The following is a 13453-nucleotide window of genomic DNA, read 5'->3' as shown; positions in this document are numbered from 1 at the left end:
TAAAGGACCCCCAGCTTGGGAAAAGTCCGTATGGGTTACAGGTTTTGTTGTTCAGATTTCATCAGTTAATCTCTCCAACGTTATAGGCTGGTGTGACATATTCAGTGTGCTCCAGAGATATACCTATATCCTATTTCATATATATATTTAGAAAGCAGAAAAGTCTGAGAGCAGAAATCATATTCAGGTCAAGGATTTTCATTAATATTGATCCAGGCGTAAATCTGCTTTGATTTCAATGCCCAAACTTGGGAAAACATGACATCATACCGGAAAAGCGGGACTTACCTAACCATATAAGGCATGAGACCGGTCGGAAGATCTACGTCACGCCAGCAGCTAGTGGGTGTGTTTTACGGGAAGTGGGACTCCTCTCCCAATCTCCTTACGCCGGGCGGCTTGTCCACACTGTCGCACTGAGCGTTTCTAACAACAGTCGCCAGGATTGTTCTCCTTTGATATTACGCGCGGGGAACGCACCCAAGTCATTAGAGAAAAAACACACAACCTCAGAATGTATTAAAATAGGCTATCACTGGAGCTCAACTGCTTCTAACGTGACAGTTATCTTCCCTGTTTGTGAATTCCCTCCACACCCCTACATATATTTAGTTTTATTGTCCCCCCCCCCCCTTCTGGTTTTGATATTGCCACTTTTTCTACATGATTTTAATAGTGGCTGTATGTCACTCCATTGATAATGCTTAAAATCTGAAACATATCCCCCCTTCTGGTTCTTCAACAAATCGCACCCTGGATATAACATAGATTCCTCAACAACAACAGCACAAGAAGGCTGCATTATATGGCTCTTTTGGTTTACAGAATCTTTTACAAAAAACTCAAGTCTGGCCTGTTTATGAAGGCAGTGGATTCCTCTCTTTTAAAACTTCTATATGGTATGCCTAGGCTATATAGTATTTTATACTGTACTATTGATATGGCCTACATCTTTCTCCAAGGCAGCCTTATGCTGAGCACAATTAATACTGATGTGGCATAGGCTATATGCATTTCTTCCTTATAAATTAAGTGCAGGATTGTAGTCAGATGTTTCCTGAAACTAGCATAACCAGAGATGTATAAATTCGTAGAAGTACCCCACTCTGTAGGCTAATTAATTACAACACTATAGTAGGGTATTACAATGTTGAAACCATGTAATAATCATACCATTAGTGTTGTAATTACATCCATACTTCTAAAGAGTAAAGAGTAGCCTACCTAAAGAATACTTCTACTTTATACAACTCTGAGCACAACATAACCGTATTGACACTTTGTGGCCCATGAAAAAGCTTGCCAAACCTGAAAGAAGTTTACAGCCTTGGGTGTGGTGTGAGATAGGAGGTCAAACACAAACACACATCAACCACATCATAGTAACTAACAACAAGCATGGATCCTCATCGGGTCACCATATTTTAAACACTTAACATACTGTATGTTATGACTCTAGAATAATCCATTAAAAATGTGATCTGCCATCTCTGGTGAATTCATTGTATTCAGGTCTGTTTATTAGTCAGAAGAGAGAGTGTGAACAATAGAGCACCATGCCAACTTGAGAGCAGCAGGGCCCTTTTCCAGGGTTGCCAGATGAGACTGATTTCCAGCCCAAAATGTGCTCAAAGTCCGCCTGGAAGCACTGAATCCCACCCAACTTGAATTAAAATTCTGTTGATTTCTACGGCAAAATGTGCAGAACTACCCGCCCAAATGCCCTTTTTGCCCATTTATACCCGCAGACGGTCTTCCTAAGCAGCCCAATTGGGCGGGAAACCACCCGATCTGGCAACACTGGCCTTTCCTCTATTGATCTGGTTGCTGTGGGGATAGGCCTACAAGCTGGCTGGCTGGCTGGCTGGCCAGGGGACAAAGGCAACTAGAGTGCACCGAGCGAGCACCATTTCAAACAAGCTTCTGTTCAGCCTTTGCTGAGCTACCAGAAAGTTTACAGGAGGTGGATGATGTGAACAGCACGTCTCTCGACGAAACTTTCTGAGAAATTCACACGCTCATGTACTTGTAGGAGTCATCATGTCCGCCGCCTCGACCAAAACCACAGTGAACCCGTACGCCATCGAGGTCATCCGGGCCAAAAAGGAGGAACTGGTGGGAGGTATTTTAAACACGGAGGCGTTACTAGATCTTCTGGCCGACCACGGCCTCGTCTCACACGACCAGAGGCTCCTGGTGTCCAGCGTCCGAACGCAGGCGGAGAGGAACTCGAAGCTTCTGGACATCCTGGTTTCTCGCGGCGAGCGGGCCTGCCGGATCTTCTTCTACCCGTGTTTGAAAAGAGCGGAGCCGGAGCTCTACCGGTCTGTGCGGACGTACGCGGGGCGCGTGAACGAGGACATACGGGACGCTCGTCGGCAGCTGATTGGCTACCTGCTGGAGAGGGACCATCAGACACCCGGAACGGAGTCGGACACACACAAGTCATCAGCAGCACTCAGGAAACCCTCCCTGGAAACCCCCCCAAAACTAAACAAGAAAAACAAGGCCGGGATAGCCAAAATAATACCTGACCAATGGGAGCCTCTGGAACCAGAGCCCCTGCCAAGCCATATCTTCACAGCCGTTGCCAACGGAGACCTCAGCCTCCTGGAGGACTTGCTATCGGAGAGCAGCAGAGATGTGAACTCCTTCAGACAAGGCTCAGAGTCAGACAGCCTACTGCACGTGGCTGCAGAGCACGGACAGCTGTCAGTCATAGAGCTCCTCCTGCAAGGCGGGGCCAAGCTGGATGCCAGGGACCAACAGGGACGCACCGCTCTGCACAGGGCCGCAGCCAAGGGCCACACGGCCGCCGCCACCGTGCTAGTCACGGCAGGGGCCGACATCTACGCGTGCGACAACGCCTCGAAGACGCCCCTTCACCTGTCGGCACACAGTGGCCACGGGGAGACCGTGCAGGCCCTGGTGAAGGTGGAGGAGGAGGAGGGCAGGCAGGTGAAGATTGTTTGTTTACATTTATGGCCAAATATGCAACTATGGCTATTTCATGGCCAGTACAGGTAATAAAATTCACTTCATATTAAAAATCAACAATGATATAAATAATTGAATAAATACATGAAATAAGTTTGGTCACATCAATACATTTAAAAAAGTTCAAAAACCTTTAAAGGTGGGACCTTATTAAAAATACCAAAAATAGTGTCTTCTTTAAAAAAAAAAACTGTTGTCTTTTCCTTCTGAGAGCAGAGCAAGATAGAATATGCTTAATTGATAAGAGATGTCCGGCAGGGGAAGAAGCAAACGACCTTTCTGCACATGGCGGCCATGCGGGACGAGTGGGAGGTGGCGGAGGCCGTGCTGCGTGCAGGGGCGGAGCCGGACAGCCAGGACGGCGGCGGGAAAACGCCACTGTGCCACGCCATCAGCAGAGGACACGAAAGAACCGTCACGGTGCTGCTGAACGCAGGCGCTCAAGTGGACTCGGACGCCATGGCTTGTGCGTTTGACCTCAACAGCAAGTCCATGCTGAGTCTTCTGCTTCAGAGCGCTCGGGGTGGATGGAAGATGACGGCGGAATCCATGAATTCCACACTGTTCCGAGCGGTGCGCAGGAATCTGGGTGGGATCGTAACGGCTCTCGTCGAGGGCGGCGGTGCTGACGTCAACACTCGGGATGGCCAAGGCTATACACCACTGCTATTGGCTGCGGAGCTGGGACACGCGGAGGCCTTCAAGGCGCTGGTGGACAAGAGCGCCAACCTGCAGGGAAGACTGTCCAACTCGATGACCGCGTTGCACCTGGCCGCTCAGAGCGGCAGTGCATCCATAACACAGGTGAGAGGCATGCTGAGAAATACAAGCTTTGGTTATGATGTATATGCTACGAAGTAAAATTTGAAGGTTTGTATTAAAAACTATTTTTTTACCAAATACTGTAATAAAGTGTAATAGCAAGCTTATTACAAATCACAGCTTATTAAACTTATAGGTCAGTTTTCATGAAGTGAAAGTATATTATAAATGTCTAATGTTAATGTAGGCTATATGTTATTCTGTGTGTATTATTATAAGTCAGTAACTATCCAGTATAAAGCATAAGGCATACTAATGTGTAATTACTACCAGGTTCTGCTTGAGAAGGGCGTTCCTCCAAACATCACAGGCCCCCGAGACCAGACTCCTCTCCACACGGCAGTCCTGCACGACAGGCCCTCGCTGGTCGGCCTGCTCCTCCGCTCCGGAGCCGACGTGAACTCCGTCACCCAGGACGGCCTGACGGCCCTGCACCTCGCCAGCCAGAGGGGGCAGACAGAGGTGGTGGCCCAGCTGCTCAGCGCCCCCCAGCAGCAGGCAGACCTCCGCCTGAGGGACAAGGTGGATCTTTATGCCATTTGACTATTTTGTTATTACTGCTATGGTCTTCTGTATTTCAGCTCCATTTTTAATGAAATTGTATCTTATCCATATTATTTTTTCCATCCATTTTATTATTTTACTTTGTTTAATTATGTTTAATCTAACTGTTCAGCACATTGAACTGCATGTCTTGTATGAATTGTGTTATAAGGTTATCTTCCACACACCGCGCTCTTCCGTCTTGTTGGTGTGTCTCTGAAGTAATCTAGTAGTAGGAAATGGATCGCACTCAATGTTTTTCTTCTTTCTTGTTGTTTTCTTTAATTTTAACATTGCAGGGACTGATATGACAGACGTTTCGGCTGCACAGTGCGTGACACTGAAGAAGGCTCTGTGCAGCCCAAACGTCTGTCATATCAGTCCCTGCAATGTTAAAATAAAAAGAAAACAACAAGAAAAGAAGGAAAAACTGAGTGCGATCCGTTTCCTAACTAATGAATTGTGTTATACAAATACAGTTCTTCTTCTTATTATTATTATTCTTACTGTTAAGGAGGGCAGGAGTGCTCTGCACTGGGCGGCCGTCCAGGGGGAGGCCTGTGTGGTGAAGCAGCTGTTGGCGGCCGGCGCGGAGAGCAGGGCGCAGGAGAAGGAGAAGAAGACCCCACTACATATGGCCGCCACCGAGGGACACGCGGACGCCGTCACGGCACTGCTGCAGCTGGGCAAGGCTAAGGTCATAATCATAATCATCATAATAATACCGTAATACTCAGTGGTGTAGTGGATTTTTAAAGTGGGGGTACGCGATTTTTAACATCATCAAATAATTAGGCAACTTATCATGTCAAACCCCCCAACTGTCCTTAATCTATTGTCACCGAGGGACACGCAGACGCCGTCACGGCACTGCTGCAGCAGGGCAAGGCGAAGGTCATAAGAATCATCATCATAATAATCATAATAATAATAACATTACAGTGCACTTTGCTGACGCTTTCATTTTTTATTCAAAGCGACTTACAACTATTATTTTTCAGGGTATTGGTTACAGTCCCTGGAGCAAAGTGGGGTTAGGTGCCTTGCTCCAAGGACTGTAGCCAGTACCCTATAAATAAATGTCAGTCACATTGGATGAAAACATCTGCTAAATGTCATGTAATGTAACAACTCAAAATAATGGAAAAAAGGAGGCGCACATACACAAGGCTTGTGTGCGCCTCCTTTTTTTCCCATTATCTTGAGTGATTACTACTTTTTGAGAGTGCACGCACCAAGCAATAGGCCTACACAGGGGTTAAGTGCAGGCGCAGACGCGACCTTTGTTGGTCTTTTGTCATTCATGTAATGTAACAAAGCACAATAAAAGCAGAGGAAAATGTAAACATGATTTTAAAATAATATATATACACAGGTGGAAGCTAAGGACATGGATGGCTGTACGGCTCTGCACCACGCCGCTGCCGGCGGACACACGGACGCGGCCAGGGCGCTCCTCTCCCTGGCCAAGAACAAGACGACAGTGGACAGCAAGAACACCTGGAGGCGGACGCCGCTGCACGCCGCGTCCGAGCAAGGCCACGAGGCCATGGTGGAGATGCTACTGAGCGCCGGTGCCAAGATCAACGCCACAGACAGCAACAAGGACACGGCGCTGCACTGCGCCTGCCGTGTGGGACACCTGAGTACGGTACAGACGCTCCTCAGCTGGTCGCATAATAAGGAGAAGGCCAATCTGATGCTCACCAACAACGTCAAGAAGACGCCACTGCAGGTGGCCGAGGCCGGGGATACGTCGAGTCACACAGACATCGCTACTCTGTTGAAGAAAAAGATGTTTTTGATCAAATGACAGCATGTTGTTGGACTCGTGTGGTGCATGCATTGTAGGCCTATGAATTTGGCCTTTCAAATAAGTCACAACTGAATGTATTGTGTATTTAAGTGCAATTTAAAGGGACACTGTGTGAGATTTTTAGTTGTTTATTTCCAGAGTTCATCCTGCCCATTCACTAATGTTACCTTTTTCATGAATACTTACCACCACCATCAAATTTTAAGTATTCATTATGACTGGAAAAATTGCACTTTTCATACATCAACTGAATGTATTGTGTATTAAGTACAATTTAAGTAGCAGTTTAACCTGCATAATTAAAAATGTATTTTTTTTTACTTTTAATGGTATGACTGTGCTGACCCATGTCAGAGTAATAGCTGTGTTTTGGCATGTTGAATGACACCACAAAACAATAAATGCATTCCACTCAAAGGAAGTGAACAAAAGGTGTGTTTGCTCACACTGGCCGCCAGATGGCGACTTAGTACCAAACTTCCTCTCTCTTGTGTCATGTGACTCTACTGTCAAAGCCACTGACGTATACGTCAGTGGTCAAAGCGCCATGTGATCATTTGTTGATGATTCAAAATGATGTGCAAGAATGGCAAGGAACGAAGAGAAACAGTACGGAAGGCTTAATCGCTTGTGGCTTCAAAAAGAAAAAGAAGGCAAGACTGAAAAGGCTATTGCGACTACAAATGCATTTCATGTTTCTTTTAACACGCAATATGAAACCCATAGCCCAAAAGCAAAAACACAACACATTGTAAAACACACTGGCTAACTGTGTTAGCTTTGCAGCTTTGAGCACAATGTAAACATTACATGTAGCCACAATATAAACATGTAGCCACAATGTAACACTTTAATGCTGGAAAGTGCTTTGTAAACTGTCAGCGGTGTCATGCTCTCTCTATGGCTAGACTCTGCAGTTCACCACGATATCCTAATTGCTACATGAATAACAAGAACTTTCAAAATGGGAGAACGACTTAGTAGCCTACAGTGTTTCCAGTGCCCTTTTATTTAACTGTAGCCAATTTCAGCATATAATCAACAGGCCTATGTTTCATTTCTGCAGAGGGTCGAATCAAAGATGTGCACACTAGACCAAAACTTGTAAGTAGCCTGCATTGTAAAGTGACACAAAAAATTATTCGATAATTCGCCTGCTTGTTCTGCATTTTAAACCAAGGTTTGCTTTGCATTACAGTCAACCCTAAACTCTGTTGCTGCTGTGAGAAAGTGGATACCAAGCATCAAGGATGAGATGGAATACTGTTTACAGGTAAGCATTCTGGTAGCAGTGAAACCAAATTGTTGGCAGGTGGTTTGTTGTCTTGGTGTGAATGCCAGTTCTCAGATTGACATTGAGAAGTTGTTAAAGAAAATACCTTATTAACTCTGAATGAAAGAATGTTGAGTTTTCCACTTGTTGCCAGGCTGGAAACTTTTTTTTTTCAACCGGAACGCCATCGTCCCTATTTTTTTTTTGCGCACGACACAGAGCACTTGCGCCTCCCAGTGGCTGTGCGAATTCCTCAGAAGGGAAAACCACCACATTTGTGCAGACTCAGCAACTTTGGTCCCTGTGACGCTCAACATTTTGGGGTCATCTGAAAGTGGCTTTCTTCCAATTGGTTTTTGTTCTGGTTCATGTGAATTGAGTGTTTAGGCTCCTCCTTACCTTGTTGCATGTAAAATAATGAGTCACATGCTCCACATTCGTCACATCACTGCCACAGAAGAATAGATTTGAGGTTTTCCTAGTGATGTGTCAATGAGGCTTTCCTCCCTATTTAGGTATTGCCTACTGCACTGCGTGCCACGTTTTGTTCCCCAAGATGTCATCATAAAACATGATGACAATATTCTCTGTAATTCATTGTTATAGTCAAATAGTCTCAGGAGTAGCATGGCGCCACTGCAGTCTGTTGCATGACATTAAAATTACATCGGCGGCCGGATAAAATGGCCTCAAGGGCCGCAAATGGCCCTCGAGACATAGGTTCCCCACCCCTGATTTAACCCATCACACATGTGAACAGCGGGCACCCATGACAACGATGGTCAGAGAGCAGAGTAGTAGTAGTAGTAGTAGTAGTAGAGTAGTAGACCCATATGTTATTGATCCTCAGGGGGAAATGGAGGATGATGAGATTGAGGATGTAGTGTGTAGACATGACTCCATTCCATTCCATTTCATTTCCATGTCATCGTCCCCAAAGTGTTTGATTTCACGTGAAATGACCCTATGCCAATGTGCCCATGGTGACGGTGACCATCTTGACCTTGTGTAGAGGTTCTACTGAAACAGGTCTGATCAGACTCCACAGCAAGAGGTCACTGAGTAGGACGCTCAACATGTTGGGCTTACCTGGAAGAGGCTTTCCCCAGCGGTGTTGGGCTTACCTGGAAGAGGCTTTCCCCAGCGGTGTTGGGCTTACCTGGAAGAGGCTTTCCCCAGCGGTGTTGGGCTTACCTGGAAGAGGCTTTCCCCAGCGGTGTTGGGCTTACCTGGAAGAGGCTTTCCCCAGCGGTGTTGGGCTTACCTGGAAGAGGCTTTCCCCAGCGGTGTTGGGCTTACCTGGAAGAGGCTTTCCCCAGTGGAGGCTTTCCCCAGTGGAGGCTTTCCCCAGTGGTGTTGGGCTTACCTGGAAGAGGCTTTCCCCAGCGGTGTTGGGCTTACCTGGAAGAGGCTTTCCCCAGCGGTGTTGGGCTTACCTGGAAGAGGCTTTCCCCAGCGGTGTTGGGCTTACCTGGAAGAGGCTTTCCCCAGTGGTGTTGGGCTTACCTGGAAGAGGCTTTCCCCAGCGGTGTTGGGCTTACCTGGAAGAGGCTTTCCCCAGCGGTGTTGGGCTTACCTGGAAGAGGCTTTCCCCAGCGGTGTTGGGCTTACCTGGAAGAGGCTTTCCCCAGCGGTGTTGGGCTTACCTGGAAGAGGCTTTCCCCAGCGGTGTTGGGCTTACCTGGAAGAGGCTTTCCCCAGTGGTGTTGGGCTTACCTGGAAGAGGCTTTCCCCAGCGGTGTTGGGCTTACCTGGAAGAGGCTTTCCCCAGCGGTGTTGGGCTTACCTGGAAGAGGCTTTCCCCAGTGGAGGCTTTCCCCTACCAGTGGTTTTGTTCTTGTTTCTTCGTGAGTCTCTTGGCTCCTCCTTGTTGCGTGTGAAACGATGAGTCACATGCGCCTGTGACGTGTTCACTACATCGCTGCCACAGAAGACTAGATTTGAGGTTTTCCTAGTGATGTGTCGAGGAGGCTTTCCTCCCTATTAAGGTATTCCCCACTGCCCATCATGTGTTCCCCAAGGTATGATTGTAAAATATGATGACGATATTCTCTGTAATCAATTACTATAGTCAAATAGTCTCTGTAGTAGCATAAAGTAGTATAAAAAATTGTTCACTCACTCATGCCATAATGTGTATATTTGCACACCTCACCATATTTGTCCTGCTATTTTGGACACCAGATGAAGATGAGCATTTGTGCTATAATCTGGAACATTTACTGTACATACCGGTATGCTGTATGTTTGTATGTATATGTTCATCAATGTGCAATGTCCTAAAAGTAAAGTAAAGTAGTTCAGCCTGAATGTAAGTAAGTAAGTAAGTTTTATTTCTGAAGCACATTTAAAACAGTAAAAAACTGACCAAAGTGCTGCACAGAGGCTGGTTAGAATAAAAATGGCAAGATAAATAAAGAAAAGTAAAACATATTAGTAGCACATAGCATTTCAATATAGAGGAAATAAAACATCTGCATACAGTGAACAGTTGCAGCACTGGCAGCATTGACTATATAAGACATATAAAAGGAACTTAGAAAACTTTGAGTACATAAAGTGATAAAAATTAAGGGGAAGGGGAAGTTAAAACTATAGGGTTCAGGGCTATGTCATGTAACCCAGGCCAGGGGTGTCCAACCATACAGCCCAGGGGCCGAAATCGGCCCGCTAGGGGATTTAGTGCTGTTTCCATGTAGCAGGATATTTTTTTAGCAGGGAATTGTTTTCTCCTGTTGAGGTGTAAACTCAACATGTGGATAAAATGAAATCCTCCAAATGCGTTTCAGCCCCCTAAACAGGATATTTTTTCCTCCTACTTTTTATACCTGGATTTTAAATATCTGCTACGTGGAAACGGAAGGCCAAAACCAATGCAACCAGGAGGGGAAAAAATCCACATATAAAAATAGCCAGCTACGTGGAAACAGCACTTTATAATCCGGCTCCAGACTTGTAGAGAGGGAAAAGCAACGAATGTAGAGTACAAAGAACATTTATTAATCCCGGAGGATATTGAGAGTATGTATGTATGTCAATATTACCATTACAAAGTTGCTACAGGTGTCAAAGCTTTTAGGTTTTCTTTTTCTTTTCTTTTTTTTTTACTTTATTACCAATAGTGAACATAGAGGCAATCACAACCATACAAACAAACGTACCACACACAAACAAACTACTACTAGCTATAAAAGCTAAAATATATACAAATGAAAAATAAAAAGATACTTTAAGGGGGAAAGGGGGGGGGGGTGATGGTTCACCTTGATTGCAGGCTCATATCACATTTGTCTTGTAGATTTTAGGTTTTCAATAGTTGAAGATGAATTTGCCTTTTTTGCTCATCATTTACAGCGCTCCTGACATACCCGCTGACATCCACCTTAAAATGATGATTGACATTTAGCAGGAATTTGTGATATTTTGCAATTACATTGATTACTAGTCTGGCCTAGCCTGGGCGAAAAGCCGACTGTTGACTCCATATGCAGAGCCAAAATCTTTGGGTGGAGTACATAGGATGGCGTCGCCAGGCTAAGTCTGGCCCACTTCAGATGAAGTTGGCTGTATGCGGCCTCTGAACTGAAATGAGTTTGACACTCGTAATTTAACATCATCGCACATGTCAGCAGGGGGCACCTATGACAACAGTGGTCAGAGAGCAGAGTAGACTAGTAGTAGTGGAGGATACAGTACATCAGGGCTAGTGACACTGGCACCTGCCAACCGGCCAAATGCTGGTAAAACTTGGCTGTGGATAGTAGCAATTTCAGTCTCACTAGCCAATTTGGCAGGCAGCTTATTCTATTGTATGACATCAGAATAGCATGTATTCTTCACTTTTCCCATTGTGTATCAATTGTTTGTATTTAAGCTCAAGAAAAAGCTCAGTTACTCAGTTTCTATTTGTTTGTTTTATTTCCATGTGGAACACCATGCACTCATTTCATGTACAGTGTCATGCTAGAAAAAAAAAGTGGCTAGTAGAATAGCTGGATTGCTAGTGACTCTGGAAAATCAGCAGCCGGCAAGCGAAAAAGTTAATGTCAAGGGCTATTCAAATGGCGGCCCTGGGGCCAGATGCGGCCTTTGGAAGGAAAGATTCTGCCCCCCCCCCCACGAGGTCAGAACAAAATGAAAACAAATTTGTGCGCTATCAGTGTCTGTCCGTAATTTGCGATCACTAACACTTCAGGTTAGGGATATTTCTCCTATGCATTCACATGAGAGTGTACAATCATCTGAAATAATGTCATTATAGTTATAGACCATCACAAGGCTACTAAGAAAAAGAGAAGCGAATATCCGAATATCTGTTCTATCTGTTAGTTATCCACTGGTTTGGCACTCTCTCCTTTGACATCGTGCTGCATGCGATTACATACAGTACAAGCATATTCTATGTTCGGCCCCTTTACTGGGAGGAATTTGGGGCCCTCAGTCACATTTAATTGAATACCCCTGCAGTACGTTATTGATCCCCAGGAGAAATGGAAGATGTTGTGATTGAGGATTTGTATTGCTGTTGTCTGTATGGAGTCATTTCACGTAAAATCAGTCACTTCATGGGCCGATCATCAGAGATTTAAATAAAAGTTCTTAATTAAAAGTATGCCTTTTTAATGACAAGGTAGAACCCCAGAACTGAATTTGCAAATTAACTGAACAGGTAAAATGAGCTAGACAGGTAAAACCAGGTCATTTGAAATCTGTGACACTGGATTGTAGCTAAGGAATCCAGGTTAGCCATCTCTGGTCGGTTGGCAACAAAGTGTTTTGATTTCAGGTGAAATGCCCATGTGGCCATGGTGACCACCTTGACCTTGTGTAGAGTTTCTACTGAAACAGGTCTGATCAGACTCCACAGCAAGAGGTCACTGAGTAGGACGCTCAACATGTTGGGCTTACCTGGAAGAGGCTTTCCCCAGCGGTGTTGGGCTTACCTGGAAGAGGCTTTCCCCAGTGGAGGCTTCCCCCTACCAGTGGTTTTGTTCTTGTTTCTTTTTGAGTGGCAAGGTAGGACCCCAGAACTGAATTTGCAAAGGAACTACTGAACAGGTAAAATTAACTGGGCAGGTAAAACCAGGTCATTTGAAATCTGTGACACTGGATTGTAATAAACTCCAGGTTAGCCATCACTGGTTGGTCGGCCACAAAGTGTCTGATTTCATGTGAAATGCCAGTGTTGCCATGGTGACCACCATGACCTTGTGTAGAGCTTCTTCTGAAACAGGTCTGATCAGACTCCACAGCAAGAGGTCACTGAGTAGGACGCTCAACATGTTGGGCTTACCTGGAAGAGGCTTTCCCCAGCGGTGTTGGGGTTACCTGGAAGAATTGTTTGATTTCAGGTGAAATTGCCCTATGCCAGTGTGGCCATGGTGACCACCTTGACCTTGTGTAGAGCCTCTTCTGAAACAGGTCTGATCAGACTCCACAGCAAGAGGTCACTGAGTAGGACGCTCAACATTTTGGTTGGCAGTAAAGAAAAGGAAAAAATGAATTGTGTGTTTTTATCCGAATTGTGACTTAACGTAATATTTGTACTGTATATGTATCTGTCTGAAAAAGTACCCATCGTGACTTTGACCTTGACCTTGACCTTGTATGGCGCTTCTATTCCAGGGTTGGGGACCCACTTTCATTGGAGTGGCCACTTCAAATGTTATTAAGTCCTTCAAGGGCCGTCCTATGAACACTAACCAGGATTTCCCCCTACACTTTAGGCTTATATTGAAGGCGGCCACCTTTACAAAAGACTCCACCTTCACTAGGTCCCCTGAAAATATAACTTTATTGTATTGCAAGTGTAATTTATAAGATTTCCTTACAAAAAATGTCATATTTGATTTAATTCTGAAAAGTCTGTAAAGCCAATCTGTGTGCATGCGTATCTTTAACTTTTAAAGTCCCCATTTAACCCACTTCAGCCTGATGCTGCGTATACTTTGTCCTTTGGAGCTTGGAGCGACCCCCCGGGGGGGGGGGCCCCCCCTTTTTTT

At 45.3% G+C, this 13453-nt stretch overlaps 2 protein-coding genes across 2 annotated transcripts in view; both read left to right on the top strand.

Annotated features, from left to right (window-relative positions):
• The first annotated feature begins 633 nt into the window (after nucleotides 1–633).
• Nucleotides 634–6188, top strand: caiap (CARD- and ANK-containing Inflammasome Adaptor Protein). Its single transcript, XM_063200454.1, has 5 exons — nucleotides 634–2958; nucleotides 3265–3801; nucleotides 4093–4341; nucleotides 4877–5059; nucleotides 5738–6188. The coding sequence occupies exons 1-5, from the start codon at nucleotides 2041–2043 to the stop codon at nucleotides 6173–6175; spliced, it is 2325 nt and encodes a 774-aa protein (XP_063056524.1). The 5' UTR covers nucleotides 634–2040; the 3' UTR covers nucleotides 6176–6188.
• A 551-nt stretch (nucleotides 6189–6739) lies between these two features.
• The window catches only part of si:dkey-86e18.1 (uncharacterized protein LOC557342 homolog), a 9206-nt gene continuing 2492 nt past the window's right edge, over nucleotides 6740–13453 (top strand). Inside the window, exons 1-4 of the mRNA XM_063200355.1 lie at nucleotides 6740–6831; nucleotides 7245–7282; nucleotides 7377–7562; nucleotides 12803–12872. Of these exons, the coding sequence (XP_063056425.1) occupies nucleotides 6765–6831; nucleotides 7245–7282; nucleotides 7377–7562; nucleotides 12803–12872 (361 nt within the window). The 5' untranslated portion in view covers nucleotides 6740–6764. The remainder of the gene's footprint in view (nucleotides 6832–7244; nucleotides 7283–7376; nucleotides 7563–12802; nucleotides 12873–13453) is intronic.

The sequence above is a fragment of the Engraulis encrasicolus genome, chromosome 6 (genome assembly GCF_034702125.1).
Source record: "Engraulis encrasicolus isolate BLACKSEA-1 chromosome 6, IST_EnEncr_1.0, whole genome shotgun sequence".
Taxonomy (NCBI): Eukaryota; Metazoa; Chordata; class Actinopteri; order Clupeiformes; family Engraulidae; genus Engraulis; species Engraulis encrasicolus.
This window is presented reverse-complemented; position numbering and strand designations above follow the sequence as displayed.